The 15,254-nt window shown below is 36.3% G+C and overlaps 2 protein-coding genes across 2 annotated transcripts; one reads left to right on the top strand and one right to left on the bottom strand.

The window, feature by feature from the left end:
- The first annotated feature begins 196 nt into the window (after positions 1–196).
- LOC102583985 (uncharacterized) lies at positions 197–9,917 on the top strand. The gene is made up of 14 exons (XM_006354409.2): positions 197–411; positions 602–744; positions 1,821–2,000; positions 2,456–2,576; positions 2,659–2,698; positions 3,078–3,130; positions 3,208–3,254; positions 3,914–4,066; positions 4,188–4,405; positions 4,898–6,417; positions 6,570–7,508; positions 8,354–8,741; positions 9,451–9,516; positions 9,603–9,917. Exons 2-14 carry the CDS (start codon positions 686–688, stop codon positions 9,653–9,655), a joined length of 3,837 nt encoding a protein of 1,278 aa, XP_006354471.1. The 5' UTR covers positions 197–411; positions 602–685; the 3' UTR covers positions 9,656–9,917.
- A 1,194-nt stretch (positions 9,918–11,111) lies between these two features.
- Positions 11,112–14,075, bottom strand: LOC102580204 (putative protein phosphatase 2C-like protein 44). The gene is given in 5 exon segments (XM_006354478.1): positions 11,112–11,249; positions 11,504–11,628; positions 11,694–11,979; positions 13,225–13,527; positions 14,040–14,075. Coding segments are annotated over 5 exon segments (888 nt in total).
- Positions 14,076–15,254: the final 1,179 nt, after the last annotated feature.

Genomic DNA, 15,254 nt, shown 5'->3' with positions numbered 1-15,254 from the left:
ACTCGAAACCTGGTTGGTGGTTTTTCATATTTCCACATTGGACAACACACTCCCATTTCAGGGGTACTTTTGTCACTTTTTTGAAAATGTTCTCTGATCACACCTTCTCCATTTTGTCCTCTAATATTTTAGTGCTCCACTTTTTATACGAAATACCTAAAATACCCTTGACCTTTCTCTTTTTTCACCTTAGGCGATAATATATCCAAATGGGGGAATCTTGTTCTTTGTTAGTATATTGGAAGTAGATTTTTCTCTCCAGTGGGGGCATCCAAAGTTGCTTTCTTTCTTCGGATCCTTCACATATAGTGTGTGTCTGTGTGTTTTTTGAGCTATATTGGGTGATGGGTCAGTGAGTTTGCTGCATGTAAAGGTGGAATCTTGATTTTGTTGAATGACATTTTGATTTGGGTGAGTGTTAATGTATGAAAACAACCCATTAAAGTGAAGTTTCTTTTAATCTTTTTGGTCTACTACAGACCCTTTTGCTCTTTTTGTCTAAAAAAGCGGGCTTTTGTGTTTTTCTTGTGTAAAAATGGAATCTTGATGATGAAAACAGTGAGGTTTTACTGATTGGTTCATTTGGGGTTGTTTTGTTCAGCTTTAGGTTTTGTTGTTTCAAGATTTGGAAGCTCATTTTGAAGATCTAAGAGTTGGTGGTGAAGGAATTGGAGCTGCAAGAATCATGAAGTCGAGTACTCGACTTGACTCGGTTGTTTTTCAGCTCACTCCTACTAGAACTAGGTATATATACTGAAAAAATGTTGTCTTTTTATTTGGTTAATATTTCATGAATGGTGTTTTACAATGATTTGTTACTGTGTTTGTATGGATGTTGATTGATCTCTTTGGGTTTATATGATTGATGACGATTATGTTGAACTTGTTGTTTTCTTGTTAGAGGGTTGTATGTCATGTCAGACAAATGTGAGATTTAGAGGATGTTTAGTTTTAGAATAAACTGAATTTGTCTTAAATTATTTGCCAGTGTTGGAGCAAACTGGGCCTGAATAAAGCAGAATGGATATAGAGGATTCATATAGCAAAATCCAACTAGTCTGAGATTGAAAGTTTAGTTGGTTGTTGACTTATGGTTTTCTGTCACTGTTATATTCCCACATTGGTTGGGGAATTGAATGGTGGTTTGCTTATATGGACTTGGGCCGTCCTTCCCGCTAGCTTTTGAGGTTGAGTTAGGCCCAAGTGTCATGTCTTTACAGTCATGTTAGAATTAACTGTGTAAAATGCAATTCAAACCTCCTTGAACATATAGATTGAGAATCCAGTTGGATATTCAACAATCTTGTTATGCAGCCTCACACTGTCTTCCCTTTGTAAATCTGGGAATACGTGGTTTTGATAAAAGTATGATGCTTAAGAGTCTTTTATCATTTTCTCAAAGGTGGTTAGAGTTTTTCTGTGTTTTTTCTCTTCTCTTTTTATTAATTGAATGGAAATGGCATTGCTGTCTGATTGGTTAAAGAGTCTGAAATCTGGATGATGTGAAAACTGCACCGAAGTTAGCTACTACTATTGTTTTATCTTTGTTGAGTTTTATGCAAACTGAAAAATTAAGAGCATAGGCAGATGCAATTTATCTCTACTTGTCTCTTCGTTATAGGATCATGGGTGCCACTATTTTGGTTGAATAATCGAACTTCGAGTATTTTGAGTAGCATTGCTGTAGTCATTTGGTTTTTGTGCCTTTGGATAGTAAATATGTTGCTGAGTGTAATGTCTTTCCTTGCAAAAGCATTTTTGAAGGACGTAGAGCGGAGCTGCTGACTTTCTCTGTACTAATCAAATACATTCTTTCTCAGGTGTGATCTTTTCATTATAGCCAATGACAAGAAAGAGAAAATAGCTTCTGGATTGCTTACTCCTTTTCTTGCTCACTTGAGAACTGCTCAGGATCAAATTGCCAAGGGTGGTTACTCAATTTTTCTGGAACCAGATGCTCACGCTGATGATTCGTGGTTTACAAAGGGCACAGTGGAAAGGTTTGTGCAATTTTATGTTGACATTGTAAGAATTCCAATTATCAATTTCATGATATCTTAATATCAGTTTTGTGTCGACATTGTAATCTGTCATGTCTCATGTGCAAAGGGATAAACTTTTTCATATACATTTCTCACTAAATGCGTCGGAACCTTTGTTAGGGACAGTCCATATTGTTGCAAACCAATAAAGGAAACTTTTACCCTCCTTTCTGTGTAACCAGCAAGCTAAACCAAAATAACTCTTGTAAGCATTTATCATATAAAGTTTATTCTGGAGTGTCCAGGAGTTCAGTCATGAAAGCTTCACACCCTGTTAGATTAAGCTGTTTTGGCACGTCCTACAGACACTGAGAAATATTAAAAAGAGAATACGAGTGTGATAATGGTGTAGAAACATATCAGTCCAGTGTTTATTTAATATCAATTGGTCCAATGTTTCTATCTGTTAATAGGTTTGTTCGCTTTGTGAGCAATCCGGAGGTTTTGGAAAGGGTATACACCATTGAATCTGAGATCTTGCAGATTGAGGAAGCAATAGCCCTTCAGGGAAACAATGATAGTGGGCAGGGGCCAGTAAGTATTTACTTGATCTTCAGAAATTTCATGTGTCATTGATTGTCAAGACGTCACTCCAACCATTTTATTTCTTCAACAGATTGAATACAAAGAAGCTAAACCAGCAGGAAACTTTGCAGGTACTTCTGAGTGAAAAACTTGTATCATTATTAACAGAACAAGGCCAATTCATTTTTTTTTCCGTTCTCATCATCACACAGGTCAAGTGATACTCTGTTCTAAACTTTATGGTCTTGGTTTCTTGGCTAATTTTACTCTTCCCACTTTTAACTTTTCCCCCCTTCAATTGCTCATTGATTGGTTCCTTCATTTGCAAGGAAATACTGCTTTTGATATCGATATCTAGACACTGCAAGTTCCTCACTTATTTTTGTCAATAAATCTTTCTTCTTCTTCCATCTTCTATCAGCTAAGTAGCAGTGGGCTTTATCATCCAGTGTTATGTGAAATTGCTAGTTTATGACACAAGGTACTGAAAAAACACTGAACTATGGGCAGGTACTAAATCTACAGCAGATGTCAATGAGGAGAAAGCTATTGTTCTTTACAAGGTGACTGAACACATTGTATTCTTTCAAATGTTGCACAACATTATACATTTTTCCTTATCTGGTTTATTTTCGGGCAGCCGGGGGAACATCAACCTCAAACAGATTTGCAGGAAGAAAATTCAAGGTATGTGAGTGACAAATCATTTCAGCAGATTTTTCTGTTCGTTGAATTACACGAGACTGTGGTCTCACTTTATCATCATGTGGATTAGGATTGGTTGATGATAATTTATCAAGTAGAAGAATTTGACAGATTCTTTTTTGCATCTTTGTTCCTTTGTCAGTGGCGGATGTAGCCTTAGGTATGGGTTCAACCGAACTAATATTTTTGACACGGAACATTCACGATCCTCCACTTTATTAAAACCATGGCTAGTCAAAATTCACTATTATTTCTTGATCTATTGTATGTCTATTCTTTGTTCATGATTCTCCGCTTAAAATCAAATCCTTGTTTGCAGCCCCTCAGTCTTTACGCATGCCGGCTTGTTTCAATATTGCATATCGAGTTCACTCTCATTGGCCTCCAAACTGGGGCAGTCAAAATAAAGGCTGGATTTGCTTGTGTTTTATTTCCATTTTTTAGTATTGACATAAGTTGTATGTCACCAGCCTATGCTCATGCTTTTGAAGTTTCCTTCAGTTTGTTATTGGTTTGGTAGGCCTTAAAGAATCTCCAGAAACTTATATGGAGTTCCTTTGAGCTTGTTACATATATGAAAAGTCTAATTATTCAAGTTTAGTAACAGCTCGAACGCATTTTGATTGATTTTTCTTATCCAGAGTACAGTTTTTGAAGGTCCTGGAGACCCGCAAGTCTGTGCTTCAAAAAGAACAAGGAATGGCATTTGCTCGTGCTGTAGCTGCTGGTTTTGATATTGATCGTATGGCACAGATGGTATCATTTTCCGAATCTTTTGGTGCCTCACGCTTAAGGTAAGCAACCAGGAGCAACTTCTACTTCTCTTCCAAACTATTAGAAGAGTCACAAATAAAAGGTTAATTCAAAAAAATTGCATAACGATTCTATGATTCATTATATGTTTTCATGTGGCAGAGATGCATGTGTACGATTTATGGAACTGTGGAAGAAAAAGCATGAAAATGGACAATGGGTTGAAATTGAAGCTGCAGAAGCAATGGCAAATCAATTAGACATTGCTGCAATGAATGCATCTGGAATTCTCCTCTCTAATATTGCTAATAAGCAGTTTGATTCCAACAGCGAGATGGCTTCTGAGAATTATGTGAAATCAAGCACAGATGGTAATTCAGGTAACGAAGCAATCCTGTTGAAGGGTGGTACTCTTATCATAACTTGTTCATCATATAGGATTCTGGGTGAGGCCATATTTTATTGTCTCTGGAAGGTTTTACTAGCCTACCCTGATTTGATGATTCATTCAACTTTAAGCTGTATGAAAAATTACTGGCAAGGGATGGTCCAGATAACCTTGTGCCAGAATATGTGCTCTGAGGAACTCTAGGCACTTTTCTGGAGATTCTTAGAGGGGTTTTCTCAAAAAATTATTGGATTTCTTGTGAAAAATAATAACATACATTCTTTTATTCATTGAGGTTCTAGTTTTCGTTTCTCTTTTTTGACATACAAAATGTTCATTGGGCGGGGTTCCTTTCAGTTCTGACCTTGGATAGTCTTATGGTTTGTGAGGGTTGAGTAGGATGATTTAGGCATGTTATATTTTTGTACAACATGTGCCTTCTTGAGAGAGTTGATAAGATCTGATGTATTATTTTGCAATATAGGAGAAAGGCCTCCATTGGATCAACAAAGTCCAAATGGTCAACAACAATATCAATTTCTGCATCCAATGTATCCACCCTGGCCAATGCATTCTCCTTCCTCTGGCGTACCTTCTTTTCAAGGATATCCCATGCAAGGAGTACCTTACTATCCAGCTTATCCAGGAAATGGACATCTCTATCGACCTCCTTATCCAGGAATGGAAGACCCTCGAACGGGTGTCACTCCGCAGAGTAGAAAGAAAAGACAGTCTTCGGATAGGAGAGAGAGCAACAGTGATTCAGAGGAAGATGAAGAATTGAACAATGAAGGGTCTTATAGTCAGAGAAAGAAGGCTGGTCGGTCTAGGAAAAATCAATCAGGAAAGGTTGTTATACGTAACATTAATTATATCACTTCTAAAGCAAAGAACTCTAATGATAGCGAATCAGAAGCAGCTTCTGGTTCGGAAAATGATGCTGATAGTGAAGATCTAGAAGGCAGCGGTCATGACCTGGTGAAAAAGGGAACTTCACGGTCATCAAAAACAAGACGAAGCCGCACTGAATCAATTTTATATGATGATGACACTGTTTGTGAGAAGGAAGCTGATGGTGGGCACTGGCTGGCATTTCAAAATTGTTTATTGAAAGGTAATGAAGATGACAAAGATGGCATGTTCGCAATGGAGAAAGATGCAAGGAGGAGACCAAAAAGTACCATTTCCAATGATCCTTTGGCTATTGGTGCCCAAGACGGCATTGAAATGAAGGATAGGTTGAGTGATATGCATACAGTTGGTGCAAAGATATCTCGCATGTCCAGGGGTTCTAATGGTGAAGTTCTACTTTCTAGCAGAGGATATGACAATGGACAAGGACTTGGTGACCACGTGGACATGCAGTTTACTGAGATAAATGGAAGAAAAGTCATGCGTAGAACTGCAAATGATGAATTTATGTTGAATGGTCGAGGAAATCAATCAGGGCTGAGAAATTCATTAGATCCAAATGCATATGAGCATACTAATAAGCTAGACAAAGCTTCCTCACATGATATGACTGATGAGTCTTTTGTAGTACCTTTTAGGTCAATGTCATTGAATGACGTTGGACCAGATGGTAGAACTGCCATTAACATGGACTCTGAGCTTCCATTGGCGCATCAAAAATCAGAAAACAGCTCTGCTGGAATTATGAGCTACGAGCCTAATGATTTTAGCTTGATGTCTGAGCGTGGAACAGAGAAAAGGTTGGGTGTCTATGACCCTGCTTTAGACTATGAAATGCAAGTTTGCAATGAAGGTTCTGCTTCAAAGGATAAAAGAAAGAATGGAGTCTCCAATGATGTTAAGGAAGATTCAAAAAAATCAGAGAAAGATCGCAGGTCAAAAGCTACTGTTGATACTTCGGACAAGAAAAGGAGTGGAGGACCAATAAGAAAAGGAAAAATGTCAAAGTCAAGTCCTTTGGATGATGCACGAGCACGTGCTGAGAGGATAAGATCCTTCAAAGCTGATATGCAGAAGATGAAAAAAGAAAAGGTGCACTGACTCAACCTTTTTTCACTTTTCCCCCTTTTTCCACAGTAGACGATTTTAGTGATTGATATATAGCTTGATATTTCTGGGAAATCTAACCTGTTTATGATATATTCTCCTCCGAGTTTAATAGGTGGAACTTTAAAATTTTGCAGGAAGAGGCAGACCAAAAGCGCATTGAAGCATTAAAACTGGAAAGGCAAAAGAGAATTGCATCCAGAGGTGGCCCCAGCTCTGGTCACTCTCCAGCACCAACAATCCAAACAAGAAAATTGCCAGCAAAAAGCTCTCCTGGCACCTTCAGGGGATCTAAGTTCAGTGACTCAGAGCCTGGATCCTTGTCACCATTGCAAAGAACCAAAATAAGAACTCCGTTGGGGTCAAATGGTGTGCAAAAGGGCTCTAAAGCCAGCAAATCAACTGATGGCAGCAAATTGGCTGGTAACAAATTGAGTAGATCAGCATCATCCTTGTCTGAACCGAAAAAAGAAAACAATGATGTTACTCCTGATTCAAAGGCATCCATGGCACGAATAAGAAGACTATCAGAGCCCAAAGCAATCAGCAGCAAGCCTGGTACCTTACGGAAGGCACAAAGTGCTGAACTTGTATCAAAGCCCAAGGCTCGGAGTGCCGAACCAGTGTCTAAGACAAAGCGCTCTGATGTGCCTGAGAGCAAGAAAATATCTGCCATCATAGACCTTGACAAAAAGAAGGCTGCAACTCTTCCTGAGCTGAAAATCCGAACCACCAAAGAGTCGTCAGATTTACTACAAGACAAACCAGCTGCGGAGAACATAGCTATGGAGAAGAATGTTAGGCCTTCTGTAGCATATGAAGTCATTGAATCATACAAGAATGATCTAGATGAAAACATTATTGAGAAAACTGTTGTTATGCTTGAGAAGGAGAAGAAGCCCTCTTTGGCTGTTCCCAGTTCATCATCAGAGAACTTGGCTATGGCAGAATGTGACAACATTAACAGTGTTGAGAGAACTGACTATGCCTCTACACGTGACCCACCGTCACCCTTTGAAGGATTTATTAGAGCACCTGCTCCTAGCCGACTGCAAGAGCTGTCAAATTCCCATGAGGTAAGACTACTAGAGTTGGGTAAAATCAAGAGCTGGTACTCTTTGATGTTTCCATTTACACAACACAATTACTAAAATTTCTTACAGTTCAGTGACTAGTATCTCAGTTGATCATATGGTAATTACAGTTACCATGAGTAGATCATGAAGATAAAATGTCCGTGATTTTCTTCATTAAAAATGTTCTTGATCTAGCAAACCTTTTTCCAGAAGCAGCATAGATAACTTAATTTATCTTTTTACTGAGAAAGTTGCTAATCGGCTTCAAAATTGACGTTTTAGTTTTATCTGGAATATGAATCTACTTGATCTCATTTGATTCTTTTTTCTTCGGTGGCATGGGGTAAGAAGGGGTATTCGAGGCGGCGGGGTTAGGGGCATTTTAGTGTTCTTGGGTGCCTGATCTGTTGATATTCTGTGATGTGAGGGAGCTATCATTTCAATTAATTACATGTTGGTTTTAAATTAATTTTCAGCTGCATAAGCTTAACTGGAAAAAAATAATATATCTTCACTTAAACAGCCTTGTCTGGAAAACTTAGAATATACATCTAAACAAAACTTACTGATAAAGGAGAGAAATCATATATTGGTGTTGCATGTTGCTCCTATGGATATTTGTAATCATTTATATGCCAGCGGATTTAATTTTATGCTTTTCATGGTTCCCTATGGGGTTATTCTCATTAGCGTATGTTTAATTGCTAAAAGTTTTAATTTCTGCTTCGCTTGTTTGAGCTCTTATTGAATTAACATTACTTGTTCATTCTCAAAAACAAGAAAAGAAGAATTAGCCGTGCATATGGAACATCAGAAATTGAATCTTCCACCTTTAATATTTGCAGACAGGGACGAATTGTGCAGATGACACACCCAAGTTTGCAAATATCGGAAGTACTGTTTATCGTGCTCCGTATGCTCGTGTCTCATCTGTAGAGGACCCTTGTACCAGAAACTTGGAGTTTGCTAAAGCATTCCCATCGAGCTCAGACATAGGATCAACAGTTAAAGAAATTGCCAAAGCTCATGCACCTGATATTCACACTGTTAGAGTAGATAACAATCCAGAAGCTGCAGAAAGGACTCAAGTGAAGGAATCACCAAAAGGTTTTAAACGCCTCCTGAGGTTTGGAAAGAAGAACCACACCTCTGGAGGAGCAGAATCAAATGGTGCAAGCATGAATAGCATGAAGCAGGATGATAGTGCCACAAATGCTCCCTTGCCTAGTGAAGGTAACGATCTTTCAGATCTCTTAATTTGATAGCCGTAGTGGAAAACATCGATTGACACATTTCCTATTTACATTATAAAGATGTTCTTATCCAAAAATATAATATTAGTTTTCTTATAAATCCAAAAATGAAGTTTATGACCAGCTATCATTTGAGCCTGCAGCCAGGCAGGGATGGTGTCTTTGCTTGGTTTTGGTCTTAGACACCAAATTCTTAATTAGCACTGCGTGTTGCTTTTTGCCAAATAGGGAGCATCAAAATCAGAGAACAAGAGGACAAGTAAAATAAGATATAAAAAGAGAAGAAAACAAGTTTAATAGAGAACTGTTTGTGATTGTAAAGGAGTGGTGTAAGGGTAGGGGATTAGTACTGTTGGGTTGTCAGTTGAGAAGAATGGGGGAAGCAGTTCTTGGCTGGCATGTCTTTCAACATCATGCACAGTTTTGGGGAGATTTACTCTAGAGGACTCAATGGACAACTGTGACTTAATCCTGAATGCTTAGCTCTAATCCCATCTGCACAATTGAAATTCATGTGTTGAAGTGTGTGACCGTCTCATCTAAAGGTTTAAGTTGTAAGAGAGAGCACACTTTTACATACTTATATTATATTCTCAACACGCCGCCTCATGTATGGAATCCACAATAATTTGTTCTCCCGTGTTGCTCGTTAATATCTATAAACTGACCTTATACCTTGTCTCTTCCAGTTTTCACTTTGAAGAATTTGATCTCCCAAGATGAAACCCCAACTGCTGGCAATGTTTCACAGAAGTGTAAGATTTTATGTTATCTTCAAGTTTTACATGTTTATTATTTATATTGATGAATGAGAAACTGAGGTGTTTGTTCTTGGATACAGCTCGCCTCTCTTTGTTATCTCCCTTTCGAAGCAAGACTAGCGAGAATAGGTGACAGCATTCAGTATCAAGATTATTCAAGTGCTCCTCTGGTTGTCAGCTGGAGGTGTGATTAGTCACAGCTGTTTATGACTTCCCAAAACAGTTTCTTTTGCAAATTTAGTTACTGTAAAGATGTGTTGTGTTAAGATGAGAAATGTATATACCTTCGACTGTATGTCAGCTTTCAATGTACTCTACAGTTTGGATTTGCAGTGAAATTTTTGCAAGTTCCTATTGTATATTTACTGCTTCAAGGTATCAAAACTTTACTGTCATTCATTTAGAATTTTCTTTCACCATCCATAGAAAAATGCATTAAACTGTCCTCATTGACTTAGCTCTTGAAAATTTTAGTCTTCAAAGTATTGTTCTCTAGTAAAATAAAATTTCTCTTCAATAAGGCAACTATAAGGGGTTCAAACATTAGTTTTCAGTGTACAAAGATATACAAAGCAAGGTGGGAGTAGCCTCTATGGAGGACAAGATGGGGGAAGTGAGACAAGATAGTTTAGACATGTGAACGGAGGACAATATATGTCCTAATGAAGAGGTGTAAGATGTTGGCGGTTATAGGTTTGAGGAAAGATAAAGGTAGACCGAGGAAGAATTGGGGAGATGTGATTAGATATGCTATACGCACTTTCAACTCATCGAGGACTTAGATAGAAGAGTATGGATATCGATGATTAGGCAGATGGTTAGTAGGTCGTCGAGCATTTTCTCTCCTCAGTGGTAAAGAGTAAGGTTCTACTTTGGAGCACCTATTAATCCCCTACTAACATTATACTGTCCTTCAATTTTATTATTACTGGTGTTTCTTTTACTTTGGTTATATTTGCTAATTTTAGCTTTCAATATTTCCATCATAGCTTTTGTCTCTTGCAATTTTTTCAAATCTTCTCAAAAAAGTTATCTCCTTGAGCCGAGTCTATCAGAAACGACCTCTCTACCCCACTCACAAATATATTGATAAAGTCTGTGTCCACCTTACCATCTCGACACCCCACTTGTAGGACTATACTAAGCATGGTATTGCTGTTTAACCTTATGCTTCAAGGAGGTTAAGGCCAAAAATTTATTGGAATGAATATAAAAGTGGAAAAAATATCCACTACAACAACTCAACACATTCAGGTCGACTATATGAATCTTCACTGCTCATATCTTTAAGTCTGTTTCGTAAGAAAAACGAATATTCAATGAAAAACAGTAAGAAGAGAAGTAATAATCTAGAAATTCTTTTTTTCTTGACATTGCCAAAACTAGTTCTGAGATCCTAGCTTGAGCTTACAGAAGTATTGCTTGAAAAAAGCAAACTTTAATATGCTAAAAATATATCACTCCTAATATATAAATATAACTTCCCAGTTCTGTAAATGGGAAGCATTACTCATACAGAGTATGTAAAGTTGATGAAATGTGTAGTTTCATTCACAAATGCTAGTACTACACAAACTCTCATTTCTGCATCACTCAAATCTAATGATAAGGCAAGAAATATTGCTCTTGCTCATTCTATTTATCGCTTCTTTTGCTAAACATTCTGCAGCTTCTTGTGGATCTTCCAAATGCCTAATCAGGTTCACTGCCTCTTGCTGCTTCATTACCTGTCGAAAAATTTCTCAATCAGATATCAACAGTCGCCACAAAGGTTCGTTTTCTTTCTTTTTACACCGAAAGTATATTAGTTTTTCGAGTTTCATACATGAACTATCAGGTGTGTGAGTAACTATCGTTCAGGTAGGAAAAGGGAATAACTGATAGTTGTTCAGGTATAAAACTCGAAAAAACAAGATACTTTAGGTGTGTTTCTGACTATTAACTCTTTTTTATTTGTTGAAATGTTGGATTTTGAGCTTACCTCCCATACGCCAGGGCTAGCTAGGATAACAAATTCAGTATCGCGATCAATTCTTTCAGAACCAACAACAAGTTCCGACCTTTTAGAAGGCTTATCAGCTCCAGCTTTAGGTGAGCGTTTGGCAACTGATACGAACCAAAAAACGATAAACTCAGGCTATAGTTCTTTCTACATCAAAAGGAAATTTCACAAAGGATGATATATTATTATGTCATACCTGAGAAGAGCTTATGTGACCAATGTGGCTTTGTTGTTTGCTGTTGCTTTCTGTTAATTTCAAAAGCTTCGCCGTCTCTGCATACTACAGCTTTGTATTCACCCATGTTCGCGAGTACTAGCCTCTCGCCATTGATGACTAATGCAGAAGCTGAACCCATTTTCCAGGTGCTTTCTAGTTTCTCTGTTTCCCTGACCTTAGCTTTTGCATGAACATGTGCCTTTTTCAATGTTTCTTTGCTTTTCTTCTTCATCTGTGACTGTACGAAAATAGACGCAAAAAATGAGCTAAACACCTCTAACTATATGCCTACAACAACAATAACATACCCAGTCTGGGGAGGGTAGACTGTAGAGAGGTTGTTTCCGATAGACCCCTCGGTTCAAGGAAAAGCATATCAAAGCAGATGTCGAAGTACAAGAGACAATAGAAAGTAACAGAAATCGTAGGACGATAAAATATGCCTTTTGATTATACACTAAAAGAAACAGAAGATATTAGCCCAACAATCAAAATGACCTCTCATAGGTGATCATATTGATTATCATTGAGGGCTTTTTAAAATTTTCCCAATGCTACTAACACACACACACAACAACATACATTACACAGGAGCTTACGGTTCCATTCTTGTTTTTGTCCTTTAAATTACGTAGATGGAAGAAAGTATTAAATATAGATCGATAAGGAGTAGGCGAGTATGAAGTAGGCAAGTGAGTTAGTCCGTCCATATACAATATACACGATAAGGAGTACGTGAGTGAGTCAGTCTGGCCAAATACGATATTATACGAGTGAGACCTGCACTATGAGCTAGCTGTGCGAAAAACGCGCCTTTTTTATGTGTGTATATACATATTGTAAATATCTACCATTATAGCTTCATAGACTTCTTAATTTGTAACATTTCTGTGACATACAAATGAAAACCTTGACTCAAGCTTAAACAGATAAAAACAATTTGAGAATATGAAACATTATGGGATTAAATAAATTCATCTTTATGTGAACCTTAATTCAACCTCTTTTTTTTTTCTTCTTATAACCTTGGTATTTCTCGCACCTTGACTAATTCTAAGTGATACTTGTTACCTCCTACCAACAAGGTAACTCTGTCCACCAAGGCAGGTCAGGACCGATGAGAAGAAATCACCTAGTATTTTTTGTCCCTGCTGAGAGTTAAATTCGAGACATCATGATTCTTAACCTTTAAAAATCCGAGACCTTATGATCACTAGGTTACACCATTGGATGCCTTAATTCAACCTTTAAACAGATAAAAAAAACAATTTTGCAAGAAGCAGCATGACAAACAACACAAGATGACAAAACAAAACAACACAAGAAAAAGGTGAAACTAGGAATCCTAAAAACATGTTATTTTTCATGCTTTGTTTACCTAAATGACAAAATAAACAACGATCACATCTATGCTCATTGTTATCAAACAAAACACAAGAAAATTGTGAAGCATAGTATCCTAAGATCATGTTTTTTTAATTACCTCATTAAGATTGTTGTCAAACAAATGAGCCTGCAGGTACTTGGTAACTCCGCCCCCAATTCGAGTATCAAAAACACCACAAAACCACCACTCTTGTTCCTCAACTTGTTCCCTTTGCACCACCACTTTATCACACTCCACCTTATTACTTTGAGGCGTTTGTGGCCTTGCTCCGTCGCGGCTTTCCTCCGCCACGTAATATCCATGAGTTATTGGCATCATCCATGGAAGCCTCTTCCCATTTCCTGATCCTTTCTTCTTGTTTCCTCCTTCTTTGCCAATAAACTTTTTCAGCCTAAGTTTCTATCAAAAATGAACAAAAAACTTAGAAATTGAAAAAACGTCAAACCAAGTTAGAATTTTCACTAAGGAGATTCAAACATACGAAAAAGCTAAGGAAATTCAACATCTACTGTTTCAATTATACGAAAAAGCTAAGAGAATTCAACATCTACTGTTTCAAATATACGAAAAAGCTAAGGGAATTCAACATCTACTGTATATACGTAAAAAATAACAGATGAATGCACCTATAGACATGTGAATTTTCCCTAGTACTCTGAATTGTAACATATAACAATAAATTCAAACATTGTTACAACCTTGATAGATTTATGCTAGTTTAGGACTCTAACAATGGATTTTAAAAAATTAAATTAGGGTAATTGAGTGCAATTTAGGTAAAACAATTAAAGATAAATCAAAATTCTCGATTTAGAAGTGATTACATGTTTTTGCTTCAAAAATTTATTGATAATTAAAGTATAAAAAAGATTAAACAAAATGTATATAGATTAACAAAAAAGAACATATACCTTGGCCATCTTGAGTTGAAAATCCTTAAAGCCCATGTTTTCACCTTTCAAATTTTATTTTTTGATAAATGAGGCACTTAACTTTGTTATTTGGGGATGTTAATGAGATTTTATATAAACAACAAGATTTTGAGAATATAAAATGTATAGAGAAAGACAGAATTTGTTTTTTTTTTGGGAATAGAAATTTATTCTGTTTTTTTTTGGTTCAAATATAGTGGTGTATATAGCTAGAGAGTTTAAAGACTTATAAATGCAATTTACTAAATATCAAATGATAATAATAATAGAAGAATGAAAGATGATTTTTTAAAGGTAGAAAATAAATCTTTACCACATTTAATAGTAAGAAAATTTGGGGTAAAAAGGTGTTATTGTATCTAAAAATAAGTTAAGATTTATCTAATGACTATATCTATACCAAGCATGAGATGTTAACCTTAAAAAGAGGGTTGATAAATTACTAGAGCCAGTATTTTTTTATCAGCAATAAATAAAAATTAATTCTTGCAAATTATCTTAAATATTACATAATCTCAAGTCACAAGAGATGGAGTCATTAATTTTCTTTTAAAAAAAAACAATGTCTGAGATAATTAATGTTTTAAAAAAAAAAAATAATAAAGAAAGTAGTATTTATTTTTATCAATTTAATTGATCATCGATTTACATGATATTAACTGAATTTTCTTAAGGGGAAAGTTTGTCAAGGTAGCAATACATCCGAAAAATTAAATTATGATCCTAAAAAATAAGTAGTTTGAATTTTTTTGATCATTTTATATTTATAGATTCAATTTTCATTTCAGAGATGGAATTTCATATAGAGATAAGACCTTGAACCAATCATTTATCTCGAGCCATATGAGGAGAAAACTTCTTATATTTTAGGGGCCTAGTAATCTTTATTTTAAACATATTCGGGGTTGGTTGATGAGTGCAAGGTGAACGATTTTAATAGAGAAGATCACAAAAAATGTAGCTATTTGATTTCAATTCCAAAAGCGGCTTAAGAGATATCTAGATGATCAAAGATCAAACTAGCATATACAATTAAAGAGCATCACCACTTTCTCCGTCTTAAATTTTATCGACTATTTTAATTAAAATGTTGTTGGAAAGGAAGGAATAATAATTGAATTTTCACTTAGTTACCACCATTTATTTCATGGGCAAATTTAAGGTCCAAAATCGAAAGTAACAAATGATAAGTAC

Source organism: Solanum tuberosum, unplaced genomic scaffold (genome assembly GCF_000226075.1).
Source record: "Solanum tuberosum cultivar DM 1-3 516 R44 unplaced genomic scaffold, SolTub_3.0 scf00174, whole genome shotgun sequence".
NCBI classification, from domain to species: Eukaryota; Viridiplantae; Streptophyta; class Magnoliopsida; order Solanales; family Solanaceae; genus Solanum; species Solanum tuberosum.
The sequence above is the reverse complement of the archived record's forward strand: the minus strand, read 5'-3'. Positions and strand labels throughout refer to the sequence as shown.